General features: G+C 36.9%; 1 protein-coding gene across 1 annotated transcript in view; it reads right to left on the reverse strand.

Moving 5' to 3' along the window:
* Nucleotides 1–16913, reverse strand: part of MGAM2 (maltase-glucoamylase 2 (putative)) — a 115158-nt gene that overhangs the window by 17872 nt on the left and 80373 nt on the right. Inside the window, exons 36-44 of the mRNA XM_031664960.1 lie at nt 15939–16077; nt 10192–10325; nt 9876–9910; nt 9659–9775; nt 8927–9075; nt 8735–8819; nt 8269–8325; nt 7722–7846; nt 6408–6496 (exon numbers count right to left, since the gene is read on the reverse strand). Of these exons, the coding sequence (XP_031520820.1) occupies nt 6408–6496; nt 7722–7846; nt 8269–8325; nt 8735–8819; nt 8927–9075; nt 9659–9775; nt 9876–9910; nt 10192–10325; nt 15939–16077 (930 nt within the window). The remainder of the gene's footprint in view (nt 1–6407; nt 6497–7721; nt 7847–8268; nt 8326–8734; nt 8820–8926; nt 9076–9658; nt 9776–9875; nt 9911–10191; nt 10326–15938; nt 16078–16913) is intronic.

The raw sequence follows: 16913 nt of genomic DNA on the forward strand, positions 1-16913 counted from the left end.
AGAGATGCTGCTAAACAGCTGTAATAACCAGCCCAGCCACCATCACAAAATAATTATTTAGCCCAAAACGTCAATATTGCTGAGGTTGCGAAAACCTGCTTTAAAATAAGGCCCATTTTTGAAAACGAACAAAATTGAAGAACTCATGCTTCCTGATTTTAAAACGTACTACAAATCTACTGTAATCAAGACAATGCAGTGCTGACATAAGAATAGACTTGTAGATTAATACAATAGAACTGAAAATTCAGAAATAAATCCTCACAGTAATGGTCTATTTATTTTTAACAAAAATTCCAAAATAATTCAATGAGAAAATAATAGTCTTTTCACAAATGGTTCTGGGAAAATTGGAATCCACACAAAAAGAAAGAAGTTAGACCCCTGTCTCACACCATATACAAAAATTAACTCAAAAAGAACCAAAGAGTTAAATGTAAGAGCTAAAATTATAAAACTCTTAGAAGAAAACCTAGTAGCAAATCCTTGGGACTTTGTAATGGGCAATGGTTTCTTAGATATAACACCAAAAGCACATTAAACAAATGGAAAAAAATAGATAAATTAGACTTCATCAAAATTTAAAAGTTTATGCCTCAAAAGAGGCACCTACTAAACGAGAGAAAATATTTGAAAATCATGCATCAGATGAGGGACTTTTATCTAAATTCTATAAAGACTGTTTATGATTCAATAATAAAGACACTTTAATTTTACAATGTGAAAAGCATATGAAAAATCATTTCTCTGTAGAAAATGTACACATGGATAATAGGTACATGTAAAGATGTTCAACAACATTAGTTATCAGGGCAATATAAATTAATCAAAACCACAATAAACTACAGCTTTTCACCCACTAGAATGACTATAATCAAAAAGATAGATAATAAATGTTGATAAGGAAGAAGATAAATCAGAACCCTCATACACTGCTGATTGGGATGTAAAATGGTGCTGCCTCTATAGAAAACAGCTGGATATTTCATCAACAGTTAAACACAGAGTTATCATATAAGCCAGAAATTTCACTCCCAGGTGAAAAAGAGGTACTCTTTTCACCTGGGAGGTGAAAAATTTCACTCCCAGGTACACAAAAGAGGTTTTAAAAGTGTGTCTATTCAAGAACTTATACTCAGATGTTCATAGCAGCATTATTTATAATTGCAAAAACAATCCAAATGTGCATCAATTGATGAATGGATATACACCAAGTACTTGTCATGATCTGACAACATAAAATAGTCTGCAGTCCCATTGGCAAGAATGTCACTGAGGTACCAAAGTGTTGAATGTCTCATTATGGGCACTGACTCCTTTTATTATCATTCCTTCCCCACCTAGCAAACCCTTGATTAAACGTTCATCTTTCACAAAGGCTTAATTTGAGAAAAAAAAATGTACTTTCCCAAGAGACAAGAATATTAAAGTGCATTTAATAAATACAGTTCTTAAATTTAAAAATTGGCACTGTAGTATATTATGCCCTTATAAGGCTCAAGTCCTGCCACAGCTTTGAAATCCAGGATGGCTGGTCAACCTCCTCTTTTTGACTTTTGGGTGCCTTATTGTCTTATTATCTTACTAACCACACTAATTTTATTTTATTTACTTATTTATTTTCATTTTGTTTTTGTAAGTTAGACATGCTAATTTTAATGTAAAGCATCTCATATTAAATGTTTAGAATAGAGTTTTATTTACTTTACATATAAATGACACATTTTATTCAGAACTCATGTGCCAGGAATGTTTTATGTATGTTAAATCATTTTATCCTCATAAAATTACAACATAGGTGTATGTTGTAGATAATAAAGAAGAAATGGAGACAACAAAATGAAAGTAATTTTCCAGAAGACATACAACCAGAAAGTTACTGAGATGGTATTCAAACCTAGATATATTTAATTTCAGAATACCACATGCCTCTCCTAGAGTTTCTTATCAGATTATGTTAAAAAGAAAGTCCAAAGACTAAACTGAGCTTTGAAGAGAGAAGTTGTTTAATTCCTTCATATGTTTTCTTTAGCAAGTTTTCACCCATAAATGGATAATAAAACCATTTGAAAAATATCTCTCATATATCATATTAGGTGAATATAGGATTATAATATATTATCCATAAACTGTTAGGAGAAATTTAAAATATTATTTAAAATATCATCAAAAACTTAAAATACTTAGGACATATTCAACAAAATACGTACAAGATCCATACACCGAAAATTATAAAACATTGCTAAGAGTAATTAAAGAAGATCTAAGTAAATGGTAATTATATAGAGATAGATAGGTAGATAAGTAGGTAAGTAGATGAGAGAAAGAGATAGAGGAAAAAAAGAGATGACAAATATTCAAAAATTGGTCTTAAGAATAAAAGCAATCCCAGTCAAAATTCTAGAAGGTGGTCTTGTTGTTAAAAATTGATAAGTTGATTTAAAAACCTGTGTGAAATACAAAAGAGCTAAAATAACCAAAGAAAAAGAAGAACATGAAGAGTATTTTCTTCTAGGATTTATATAGTTTGAGTTCTTACATTTAAATCTTTAATCCGTCTCTAGTTAATTTTTTTATACAGTGAAAGGTAAGGGTTCAGTTTCATTCTTCTGCACATGGCTAGCCAGTTGTCCCAGCACCATTTATTGAATACAGAGTCTTTCTCCACTGCTTGTTTTTGTCAACTTTGTCAAACATCAGATGGTTGTAGTTATGTGGCTTTACTTCTGGATTTTCTATACTGTTCTATTGCTATGTGTCTGTTTTTATAACAGTACTATGCATGCTGTTTTGGTTACTGTAGCCTTCTAGTATAGCTTGATGTTGAGTAGTGTGATACCTCTGTCTTTGTTTCTTTTGCTTAGGATGGCTTTGGCTATTTGGGCTCTTTTTCTGGTTCCATAGGAGTTTTCAAATAGTTTTTTTCTAATTCTGTGAAAAATGATGTTGCTAGTTTGATAAGAATAGTGTTGAATCTGTATATTGCTTTGATTCTTCGAATCCATGAGCATGGAATGTTTCTTTCCATTTATTTGTGTCTTGTCTGATTTCTCGACATTGGTCTTAGCAAAAAATTTTGGCTAAGTCCCCAAAAGCAATTACAACAAAAACAAAAATTGACAGGTTGAACTTAATTAAACTAAAGAGCTTCTTCACAGTGAAAAAAGCTATCAACAGAGTAGACAACCTACAGAATAGGAGAGAGTATTCACAAGCTATGCATCCAACAAAGGTCTAACCTCCAGATTCTATAAGAAACTTAAATCAAGAAGCAAAAGTCAAATAACCCCATTGAAAAACAGCTCAAAGACATGAACAGACATTTCTCTAAAGAAGACATGTAAGTGGCAAATAAACATGAAAAAATGCTTATCATCACCAATCATTAGAGAAATGCAAATCAAACCCTCTATTATTAAAAAGTCAAATAATAACATATGCTAGCAAGGCTGCAGAGAAAAGGAAATGCTTAAACACTGTTGGAGGAAATGTAAATTAGTTTAGCCACTGAGGAAAGTAGTCTGGAGATCTATCAAAGAAATTAAAACAGGACTACCATTCAACCCAGCAATCTCATTACTTGGTATATACCCAAAGGAAAATAAATCATTCTACCAAAAGGACCCATGCACTCTTATGTTCCTCGCAGCACTAGTCAATTGCAAAGACATGGAATCAACACAGGTGCCTATCAACAAAGGATTGGATAAAGAAAAAGTGGTACATATACACCATGGAACACTACACAGCCATAAAAAAGAATGAAATCATGTCCTATGCAGCAGCATGGATGCAGCTGGAGGTCACGACCTTAAGAAAATTAACACAGAAAAAGAAAACCAAATAATGCATTTTCTTACTTTTAAGTGGGAGCTAAACATTGAGTACACATGGACATAAAGACAAGAACAATAGACACTGCAGGCTATTAGAGTGGGTAACAAGGAAGGGGGGCATGAGTTGAAAAACTACCCATTAGTTACTATGCTCACTGGCTGGGTGACGTGATCCATACCCCAAACCTCAGCATCATACAATATGTCCATGTAACAATTCTGCACATGTACCTCCTGTATCTAAAATAAAAGTTGAAATTATAAAAATTTACCATTTTATATAAGGAACTTGAGCATCTGTGGAATTTGATATCCACAGGGGTCCTGGAACCAACCCCCTATGGATACCCAAGGACAGCTGTACTTCTTTCTAGCCAGCTTCTCCCTACTCCTGATCCTTCCTTCCAGAACATGGCAACTATTGTTCTGCTTTCTGTCACTATAAATTAGATTTGTATTTTCTAGATTTTATGTGAATAGAATCATACAATATGTACTATTTTTTGTATTTTTAGCATCTTTAACTTAGCAAAATGTTTTTTACATTCATTCATGCTGTTGCATGTGAAAGGAATTAATTACTTTTTATTCCTAATAATAATCCATGGTGTCTTCCATGGTAATATTCCATGACTATTGACCAATGTACTTATTGATGAATATTTTAGTGGTTTCATTTTTTGACCATTAAAATGAATCTGACATTATTATTTGAATGTAACTTATTTTGTGGTGTAATATTTGCATATAACTTATACACATCCTCCCATGTACTTTAAATAATCTCCAGGGTACTTATAATACCTGATCCAATGTAAACATATATAAATCATGGTATTCTGTATTGTTTACAAAATAATAACAAGAAAACATGTCTGTACATGGTCAGTATAGATGCAACTATTGTAGGCTAACTACATTTTCAAACCACAGTTGGATGAATCCACAGGCTGACTATAAAAGGGGAACTTTTGGGGTTATAAAAATATTTCACATCTTTATTGTGGTAGTGGCTGTACAAATGTACACATTTGTCAAAACTTCGCTGTATTCTTAAAATGGATACATTTTATTTGTATAAATCACAACTCTTTTAAAGGTGATTAAAAGATAGTAATATCACTTCCAGGAATCTACTCTATGGACATATTCTAAAGTGGAAACAATGGTTAACACTCAAGGATGTTATTTATGGGCTGGGAAGAGTGGCTGACACCTGTAATCTCAGCACTTTGGGAGGCCGAGGCAGGTGAATCATTTGAGGCCAAGAGTTCGAGACCAGCCTGGCCAACATGGCGAAACCCCATCTCTACTAAAAACACAAAAATTAGTGGGTGTTGTGCCACACATCTGAAATCCCAGCTACTCTGGGAGGCTGAGCCAGGAGAATCACTTGAATTAGGGAGGAGGAGGTTGCAGTGAGCTGAGATCACACCACTGCAGCCTGAACGAAAGAGTGAGACTCAAAAAAAAAAAAAAAGAGAAAGGATATTATTTATGACAATGAAAATCAAAACCATCCTGTACATATCCTCTCAATAGAATATGATCATCATAATGGTATTTATAAGAAGTAAATAATAACATTCACACATGTTTCTGTCATTATGTTAGAGGAAAATAAACAGGATTCACAAATTAAATATGCAGAACATTTTCAGCCATATTAAAAATTAAGCATTTTCTTAATATAAAAGCCAAAGTCAGTACAGCAAAAATATTAAAAGTGCTTGTATTTTTTTCTAATTTTCTATCTTTAACATGTGTTACAAAGAATATCTACTCCTTTAATGAAAATTTCTTATCTTTATAGTGAAGGAACCTAAAAGAGAAGGAATCTCTAGAAGTATTAGTAGTGAAAAACAAGCTATAATTTCAGAAAATGTGGTATGTTGCAAGATTAGAAGGTTCTGGTCCACAGTAATAAGTAGTGAAAAGTGAGAGTCAGCTGGTAACAGTGTGTCCATATTTCTATAGAAAAGTCGGAGTTATAGGGTGTTCTGATGATAATGACAAATCTCACTTATCTAAAGTAGAACTATCATATCCTACATCTAATGGGGAAAGGAAGCATACAAAGTAGTATTTCATTGATGTAAGTATCCTTTGAGCAATACTTAATTCCCAATTTACGAGTCACCAAGAAATTTTCTAACCTCTAAATTGCCTCCTGAGCAGGCCTATTTGTGAGGAACAGGGTGCCTGGTATAGATGGCTGACCCAAATAATAGAGTCATGTTAATTCATGAGAATGAATTAACCATCAGCGTGATATTTGCATCCACACTTTTTTTAAAATCAAGAGTGAGACAGTTATACAGAGATAGATCATCCCTGACTGATTGCATAACAGCAAGTTCCTGGACCTACAAAGGTAGGGACTGTACCCCATCTATACTAACTATAGTATAATACAAATGAGCAGGCAAAAGTTGGAAAAATTCTCCAAATGTTATTGCCTTATTGACAATAGGCAGAGAGAGGTTTTCGGTTCATGCTAATTATATGCCGAGCCTCTATGGTATGATTTTTCTCAGTGATGTACGGGGACCCTGGAAAGTTTATACTCACCAATGCTTTGTCCATCATCCCAGAACATCTGGCCTTCAGCTTTCCCATTGTCATCCAAAGCAACAGTCAATCCCATAAAATTCTGTCGACTACCAAAAAAAAAAAAAAGATGAGTTATTTTTCTCTAGATTGTAGGTTATAAGAATAAAGAACAGACTGTGTTAAAACATTACTTATCTAGAAATAAATGTATTAAATATGCATATAAAGTTCTAATAACAGGTAAAATAGATAAAATATAGGACACCTAAAAGTTAATGGAAAACATTTAAAATTTAATAAAACATTTGATTTAGCTTCAATTTCCAAAAATCAAATATACACACAAGTAATATAATGAAATATTAATTTCATAGGAAGAAAATCCCTGAAAAGAGAATCCTCAGTAACTTCCAGGTTGCCACAGAATAAAATGCAAAGTAGTTGGCTTGCCATTCACCATCCCCCAGGATCTGATCCTAACCTGCTGGAGTTTTACTTATTTTATCACTTCCTTTATCTGTGCTCCAGTTAAACTGGATAGTTTACTGTTCCCAAATCCAACCCATTTTTCACCTTCAGTACTTTAATCTGACCAGGATCTCTCTTTCCCCTTTGTACATTCAAATCTCATTCATTATGCAAGATCCAGCTCAAAGCCCTCTTTCATTTAAACCATGCATTACGCCACAAGGCTGAAAGTTAACTTCTCTCCTTTTGAGTTGTTAATGTTTTTATGTGCCTTTCTTGATGTGACATGTTCTGTTTAATCAATGATTTTATAAATTTTTACATAGTATACGTGTAATTTATATATGTGTGTGTACACGCACAACACACACAAACATATCTTTCCTCAGTTGACCAAAGTAGACCTAGGAATGAGCACTAAGTCCTTGGATAGGACAAGGACTCAATCCTACCTAGTCCTTGTTCGATCACAAGGCAAAGAGCTCATTAACATTCCCTATTCCTTTTTAATAGTGTGGAAAGAGAAACATTTTTCTGCCTTCAGGAAAATTTTTGCCTTTGATACAGCACTACAGACAAAAAATACGTGTGTGTGTGTGTGTGTGTGTGTGTTATATATATATGTGTGTGTGTATATATATACATATATATATATATATATATGTATATATCCCTAAGACTAACTTTATGAACTCATCTTCTTCCAGGTCCCACTCAGACAGCACTCACAGGATCTGACCAGTAAAGCTGTTTGGCAATTTAGTTTCTAATCCACATATCCCTGCTGAAGGTGGGACAGCCTCCTGTAAGGTTTCCTCATTAGGGTATAGCAAGAGACTGTGACACATCACCTCTTCTCCTCACCTGGAGTGAGTGTTCATTGCAGGCTCTTGCCAGGGCAGGATGTAGCCTCCTCTGACATGAAGGTTGATGTGGTCAAGGGGAGCCTTCAGGATTTTCCTCTGACCTGTTGATTGGCTGCTAGTTCCCTAGAAAGGAGAATACAGGCAAAAAATGATGGGCGATAAATATATTAAATGAGAGCATGTTTAATTACAAGTCCTTCCTTTCCTGGCAAGCATGTTAGAAAGTCAGCAAAAGACTGCAAACCGAAAGAGAAAATCTCTAATCTTTCATTTTTGCTTAAGACTGAAAATCTAGACTGCTTCTCCAGAAAAGTTGAGAGGCAAGGGCAAGGGTGAGGGGGGAGCATCAATGAGATATAGGTGCTCAGATTTCATCTACGCTCTTATACATGCTTTCATTTAAACAAGCCTTGCCAAGGCTAAAAAGGTTAAAATTATTGCCTTAGAAAATATGTGCTTGGAAATAGAAGGCTCTATCGACTTCTCCACGTCTCCACCCTGCTGCATAGACCAACCTGGTTCTTCACAAATATATTAGTTCTTACCGTGCTATAGTCATACCAACGGGCTCTCGGAAAATAAGCAGAGATCTCAAATGTGCTCTGAAACATAAAATTGACATGTCATTACGAGTATTTCAATAAAAATGTTTCATTTTCATTTTCAAAACACTCTGTAGAATTAAGACAAAAAATGAAAATTTTATTAGTGATTGCAATAATTTGAGGGATTTTATTAAGAAAAATCCTGAAAAATTATTCCTCAAAACTACAGAAAAAAATGTATTTTAAAAAAGTATATGACAAAATTTTAAAATGAGAAATCAGTCAGTGTAGTAAAGATTTCATTCACAGAGAGATCTTTTAAAAAAGAAGATCTCCTGTAGATGTTCTAGAAAGGCATTCGCCTGAAAATAGTGCGCTGGACAAAACCAGATGATCTTTAAAATGCTTTTCCCATGATTTCAGATCATGTGATTGAAGGGTTTCTGATCTACAGTGAAGAACTCACAGTTTCCAACACAGGGCTGATTAAGATAGCAGGACCCAACATGAACTGACGGTCTATATCCCATGTTGTCCTGTCATCCGTAAACCTTAAAAAATAAACGGGGAAAATTCACCTATCCTCTTATGACTGCTACAGAGGATTGTTTGCAAGACATGCCTAAACCTGCTGCTTGGGGAAAGAGACTGTACTCACTCATGGAGAAGGGGTCGGACAACAGTGCTGCCCTCAACGTGAGCTTTATGCATCAGAGTATAGAGATAAGGAAGCAGGGTGTATCTGGTCTCTAGGACTTTTCTGGATAACATCTCAAAGGCTGAATTCCAGGCCACAGGATCTTGTCTCTGTAGGGATAAAGGAGCATATAGTGGATTACCTTTTCTTCATTCCATCCCAGTGGCATCAGAAAAGAATCAATGGGCATTTATTCAATATGTAGGTTACAAGCCACTTATCCCTTCATTCCTGGCCTACCCTTTCCCCCTTCTCTGTCACCCTACAAAATTAGAATTTCTTGCTTTCTCCTCTTTATCACTGATTCCTAAGTCCCTGGAATAGGTCCAGCTCTGGCCCTCCACATGTGTAGAGGGAGAGGTTTCTGTGTAACACCAACATATCTTGGATGAGTTTGAGTAAAATACAAATTCAATATTCTTAAAAGCAAAGGGAGCTTCTTTTATTTTAGCCACATGGGGAACTATAAAAGCTTTTCCTCACGGGTGCTAATTCTCCAGCAGATGAGAAAGGGTATGTTTCTAAAAATTACTGATAATTCCAGAGTTCTGAACTCTGTGGATTTTCCAAGAAATTAAGATTCTGGTGATGTTCTCTGATTTTTATCAGGAAATGAGTATAATACTCCTGGGGGTTAAAAAGAAGTGATGATTTGAGGGTACGCAACACACGGAGCACAAACTGCTGCCTCACCCTTGTCCCGATGTTGTTGTGGTTTCTGGAAAATGGATAAAAGGCCCCCAGCTGCATCCAGCGAACACACATCTCATATTCAGCATCTCCAAAGAACCCACAGATATCTGCTCCTGTCTGAGAAGATGCACAATGAGAGCATGAGGTGGGAATATCATGAGGCGCTGACCCACTAAAATCTGACTGGGCAATTAGTAATGGTCTGAATGTGACTTACATAAGGTATTCCAAAGAGACTGAACTCCATCATGCCTGCAAGGAGAAGACACAGCTGTGTTAGATGAAGGAGAACTTTGGGAGGAGAGTGAAGCCTTGGCCTGATTTTTCCTTACCCCATTAGAAAGCCCTGGACCATTCATGATGAAAATATTAAAAGATGGGTGTAAATTAAAATCCATGCCCAGAGAGAACTCAGTTCTTGTTAATTTTACCACCCACCTAGGTGATGATACAGACATAACCAGTGCTGCCGAACAGCACAAACTCCAGTGCCCTCCTTGCCAGCACAGGCCCCTGGGATTGAGCCCACACACCAATGATAGATTTCCCCAGCTGGTCCCACGCAGCTGTATTGTCTCCCAGCCAGTGTCCTCCCCAGCGTCCAGAAGAGGGAAATGTGGAGCGGGTGATGACGACCCCTCGCTGTCCTGTCACCTCCTGCACAGCTCTGGTGGGAGGGGAACAAGGAGGTGAACTGAAGAAACGAACTCCTTTACAGAGAGTAGCTGCAGCTTGGAGCATGAGGTGGTGAGGGTACTTTGGTCCGAGTCAGATAACTTCTTCCCAGAAAGAATCTGTTGTCTAAAAGCCATGCTAAAGATCCCAGCAAACTCCACAGCAAGACTAGAGGTATATCTGCACCTAGAATGTGTGTTTCATTTTTGAAAAATCTGATTAATTAACTATCTCCCTGGAGTAAGAGAAAGGGTTGGGAGTAAGGGGAAATATAGCTATTTATGGAACAATTCCTCTATCCTAGTATTATACTGGTCACTTTCCTATGTGGTGTCTCATAACATCATGAAAAGGTGTCTTTACACTCCTTTTACTGTTAAGAAGCTACGGTTCAGAGAAGTTAGAAAGGCATTCACCTGAAAATAGTGAGCTGGACAAAATAAGACTATCTTCAAAATGCTTATCAAAGGTCATTTAAAGAGTAAAGAGGGTCGGGTGTGGTGGCTCATGCCTGTAATCCCAGCATTTTGGGAGGTCGAGGTGGGTGGATCGCTTGAGGTCAGGAGTTCAAGACCAGCCTGGCCAACATGGTGAAACCCTGTCTCCACTAAAAATACAAAACAAACAAACAAACAAACAAACAAAATTAGCTGGGTGTGGTGTGCACACCTGTAATCCCAGCTACCCAGCAGGCTGAGGTAGGAGAATCATTTGAACCTGGGGATGTGGAGGTTACAGTGAGCCGAGATCATGCCACTGCCCTTCAGCCTAGGTGACAGAGCAAGACTCTGTCTCAAAAAAAAAAAAAAAAAAAAAAAGAGTAAAGAGGAGGCCAGGCGCAGTAACTCACACACGTAATCCCAGCACCTTGGGAGGCCAAGGCAGAGGACTGCTTGAGACCAGAAGTTCAAGACCAGCCTAGGCAACACATTGAGACCCTATCTCTACAAAAAAATAAAACTAGCTGGGCAGGGTGGCGCACGCGTGTCTGTAGTCATATGGCAGGAGGGGAAAGAGAAAAAAAGAATAAGGAGGCAGATCTGGGATCCAAATAAAAGCTACAGCATTTTGGAAATATTCACTCTGCTTTTCTAGACCTCAAAAAGCAGACATGTTTTGCACACAGAGGCAAATATACATAAAAGATGTTTATCTTTCAGTGGAAGATAGATCATCTGCACACGCCCTTAGAAAATAACAACAACTGTGTGAGGGAAAAATCAACTGAACAAAAGAGAAAGTCTATTAATAGATCCTAGTATGTATACAATCCAAGTATTTGCTTAAAAAAAGCATCACAGATCAACAGACACAGATGAATTAGTCAATAAACGATGTCAGGAAAAGTAGCTGACTACTGTTGTGGAAACTAATCCATTCGGGTCACTTCCAATTTTTCACACCTAAACAAATTCAAAAATGAATGGAAATACACGCACGCACACACACACACACACACGTTCTATTAAAGCTGAAAGAATACATAAATCGCCTGATTTCTACAAGAGAAAGGAATTTCAAATAAAAACAATGGACAAAACATAATGAAGTAAAAGGTATAGATTTAACCATACACAAATTGGAAGAATGCACATGTATGTACGTGTGATAAAGAAATGGAGGTAAGGATCACTTAGATTTTTATAATAGTCTAGATGAGAGGTAATGAAGACTTGGAATAAGGCAGGAAGATAGAGTAGTGACTGATGTAAAGAACTGAGTCACCAGCTGAAAGCAGGAAAAGAAGGAGAATCTAGGATGATCTAAATGACTAGTTAAACTTGGTTCCTTTCACTAAACTAAAGAATGCTGGAGAGGCCGTGCGCGGTGGCTCACGCCTACAATCCCAGCACTTTGGGAGGCCAAGGCGGGCGGATCACCTGAAATCAGTAGTTTGAGACTGGCCTGTCCAACATGGCAAAACCCTGTCTCTAATAAAAATACAAAATTGGCCGGGCATGATTGTATGCACCTCTAATCGCAGCTACTAGGGAGGCTGAGGCAGGAGAATTGCTCGAACCCAGGGAGGTGGAGGTTGCAGTGAGTCGAGATCAGGCCGATGCACTCCAGCCTGGGTGACAGAGTGAGACTCTATCTTTAAAAAGAAAGAAAGAAAGAAAGAAAAGACTGCAGGAGGACAGATTTAAGGGTGAGACAAATAGTTCAACATTTTAAGTATTAGGTTTGAAGTGCCTATGGGACATCATAAATGAGACATCTATGGGCAATTCTAGGTTTGAAGCTCAAGAGAGGTCTGGGTTGGGAACCTAGATTTGGGGGCCATCTGAATCCAGAATGTATCCAGACTTTCTGGATCATCCCAGTAGAGTTAATTGATTTTCCCTCTCATGTTTGACTCCTGTAATCAGACAATGAGGTCCTTGAAAGCAGGGACTGTGACTTATTCGTCCTTGTACTCTTCTGAGGTAAGGTTATTTCTGAGGGTACAAAACATCTATTTGTTTTGTGTGTATTTCATATATAGACATGGATGTTTTCCTGAAGAACTAGTTTTTCCTTGGTTGGAAAAGCCTCAAGCTAGGTGTAGAAAGCAAGACTGTGAAAGAGCAACTGAAAGATGAAGATGTAAAGAAAGTGGGAAAGGGAAGAAGAATTTCTGTTCAGAAGACCATGTTGCCCCTGAGTGTGGAACACCCAGGGGCAACATGATCTATCACCTGTTGATAGCCCAAAATCAAATAGTATGAGGTTCTTGTAAGCTCTGCGGACAGAAGGCAGAGAGCTTAGACACTTGAGCAGAAATGGGCAGTTGAACAGAAAAGATCACACTCTGCCCTGGGAAGAACTAAAGAACAAGTCTGAAATTTCCCAATGACATTGGAAAATGGCAAAATCTCAGAAGGATAAAAGAAAAGACAAAGGGACAGATAAATATTTATAGAAATAATGGCCAAAAACATATACGTTGAAAACTAAAAATAATTGTTGAAAAAATTAAAGATCTAAATAAGTGGAAAAACATCTCATGCTAATGAATCAAAAGAGACTTAATATTGTTAAGATGGTAATACTCCCCAAACTGATCTATAGACTCAATGTAAAACCTATCAAAATCCCTGTCTTCATATTAGACATAGAAGACAGAAAGTCTTCATAGAAGAAGTGACGTTTGAATGTTGCTTAAAAGAAGAGTAGAAATTTTCTTTTGGCAAAGAAGGGGCTTGCAGGGCAAAGAAAGCAGCAATAAGAAGATGTGAAAACTTGATAGAGTTCCTACCAAAGGTTCATCTTTCCCATGCATCATCCCCTCCTGTCTCTTCAGGGAAATTTGCTTTTCACACATCCGCATCCCATCGCCATCTTTCTCTTCAGAGAAGCTTGCTATCTTATCAAAACTGACAAAGTTATTACAAAATTCATATCAAATGCAAGGGACTCATAGTAGCTAAAACAATCTTGAAAAAACAAAATTGGAAGAGTCACACTTCATCAGTTAAGACAGTGTGGTACTGGCATAAGGATAGATACATAGAGAGAGATCAATGAAATAGAATTGAGAACGCAGAAATAAGCCTTCTCATTTATTGTCAATTGATTTTTGACAAGATGCCAAGCCAATAAAATGAAGGAAAGAATAAAATTGAACCACTACTCACACCATACACAAAAATAAACTTAAAATGGATGACAGATCTCAGTGTAATACCCACAACTATAAAGGTCTTAGAACAAGACACAGGAGTAAATCTTCATGACCTTGAATTAGGCAATAGTTCCTTGAATATGACACCAAAAGCACAAATGACAAATAAATAAGTAAGTAAATGAATAAATAGGACTTTATAAAAACTTTTAAAAATGTGCTCCAAAAGGCATGATTATGGAAGTGAAAAGTCTACAGAATGAGAGAAAATATCCTCAAACTGTCTCATGAGAAGCTTGAATTTAGAATATTTAAAGAATTTTTATGATCCAATAATTTTTTTTTCTGTAGAGATAGTCTTACTTTGTTGTCCAGGCTGAAGTGCAGTGCCATCATAGTTCACTGCAGCCTCAAACTCCTAGGCTCAAGAGATCCTCCTACCTTAACCTCTCGAGTAGCTGGGACTACAGGCATGCACCATTCTGCCTGGCTTATTTGTTTGTTTTTTGTAGAGACAGGGTCTCATTATGTTGCCCTAGCTGCCCTCAAACTCCGGGACTCAAGCAATCTTCCCACTTCAGCCTCCCAAAGTACTGAGATTACAGGTGTGAGCCACCATGCCTGACTACAACTCAATAATAATAATAAAAAAGATTCTATCAAAAATGAGCAAAGGATTTGAATAGATACTTGAATATATACAAATAGCCAATAGCATATGAAAAGATGCTCAATAACATTAGTATTAGCGAAATAAAGTGAAAACAACAATTAGACATCACTTTACCCCCATTAGAATGTCTGTAATTTTAAAAGGTGAATACCACCAAGTGTTGGCAAGGATGTGGAGGAATTGCAACCCTTATACATTTTATCACACATGCAGGTAAGAATGTAAAATGGTAGGCTAGGCGCGATGGCTCGTGCCTGTAATCCCAGCCTCTGGGAGGCCGAGGCGGGTGGATCACCCGGGGTCAGGAGCTCGAGACCAGCCTGGCCAACATGGCGAAACGCCGTCTCTACTAAAAAATACAAAAATTAGCCAGGCATGGTGGTGCATGCTTGTAATCCCAGATATTCAGAAGTCTGAGGCTGGAGAATCACTTGAACCCAGGAGGTGGAGGTTGCAGTGAGCCGAAATCACACCATTGCACTCCCGCCTGGGCGACAGAGCAAGACTCCATCAAAAAAAAAAAAAAAAAAAGAATGTAAATGGTACAGCCTCTTTAGAAAACAGCTTGATATTCTTCAAAATATTAAAAATACAGTTCCTATATTACACAGAAGTTCCATTCTTAGATACATACTCAAAACAAAGAAAACATGTCTACTCTAAATCTTGCACATAAATATTCACATAATCACTACTCATAATAGCCAAAAAAATGGAAATAACTTAGATGTTCACTCATTGGTAGATAGGCAAGCAAAATATAGTGTATCTATACAATGAAATATTATTAATCAGTAACAAGAAATCAAGTACTGATACATGCTACAACATAGATGATCTAGTACTGATACATGCTACAACATAGATGATCCTTGAAAACATTATGCCAAATGAAAGCAGCCAGATACAAAAGAGCACATATTGTGTGATTCAATTTTATGAAATGTCCAGAATAGGCAATCTACGTAGACAGAAAATAGATGAGCAATGTCTAGGGCTCAGGAGGTAGGAACAAGCTGGAAGTGATTGCTAATGGGCAAAGGTTTTCCTTTTGGTGTTCTAAAAATGTTCTGAAATTTAATTTTTGTGATAGTTGCACAACTCTATGAATATACTAAACACTACCTAATTGCTCACTTTAAATAGGTAAATTTAGTAACCTACTTGATAAATGCGCTCAGAGGTGGTTGGTTGGGCAACCATGCCTGAAATTTTGACATTAACCCATTTAACCGGGATCACGTAGATACATGCACAATGCAAATATGAAATGGCAAAAGGGACAATGTGGAAAACTATCTTGGCTGCCGTGACAAAAAGACACTCACTCGTATGTGGGTCTGGTCTGGGACCACCCGTACAGGCTGTGCACGTTGTAGTGTTTCACGGGGGAGCCGTCTGGCAGGATCTGCTGACTCTCCATGCACAGGGTCTTGCTGTTCAGGCCCTTGTCCCTAGATTCCAAATCTGAGGGGAAATGTCGAGTTATTTCCTAAACAACATAATTTGCACATTCACTAGAAATGCCCATCATTTTGGCAATTCTTTATTTCAGTCAACAACTTTGTTACAAATAACAGGCCCAGTTTTATGAGTTTTTAGTCTATAGAAAACAACGTTCTGTGTCTTTGTAACTAATGAAGGCTAAGGATAAAATATGGAGCTGGGAAAAGCAGCTCCCCTTCTTTTTGCACCAACTCTGATTTAATGTATAGAGTGTTGTCATAGCCCTTTTGCCAACATAATAAACTTCTTCATTGTTAGGACTGTTTCTTCCACTAGATGGTAATGTTCTCCAGGGAATAAATCTTATTTCAATCTTTTTTTTGTATTTGTGTCTCTAGATCTTTCTGATATGACAGCATTTGCTTGACACATAAGTACAGATGATCTTCAACTTACAATGTGATTACATCCCCATGAACCCATCACAAGTTGAAAATATTGTAACTTGAAAATGCATTGAGTGGACCTAACCTACTTTAAATGTGCTCAGACACTTACATTAGCCTAAGATGGGCAAAATTATCTAACACAAAGCCTGTTTTAAAACAAAATGTTGAATATCTCTTGTAATTTACTGAACGCTATAGTGAAAGTGAAAAATAGAATGGCTATTTGGGTTCTCAAAGCTCATTTCTACTGAATGTATGTCACTTTCTCATCGTTGTAAGGTTGAAAATCATAAGTCAGACCATTGCAAGTCAAACACCCTCTGCATTAAATTAATGAAGGAGACAATGAATGAATGAATGAATGAATGAGTGAGTGAGTGAGCAATGGGCAGCATAACAGTGATGTAG

The sequence above is a fragment of the Papio anubis genome, chromosome 4 (assembly GCF_008728515.1).
Source record: "Papio anubis isolate 15944 chromosome 4, Panubis1.0, whole genome shotgun sequence".
NCBI lineage: Eukaryota > Metazoa > Chordata > Mammalia > Primates > Cercopithecidae > Papio > Papio anubis.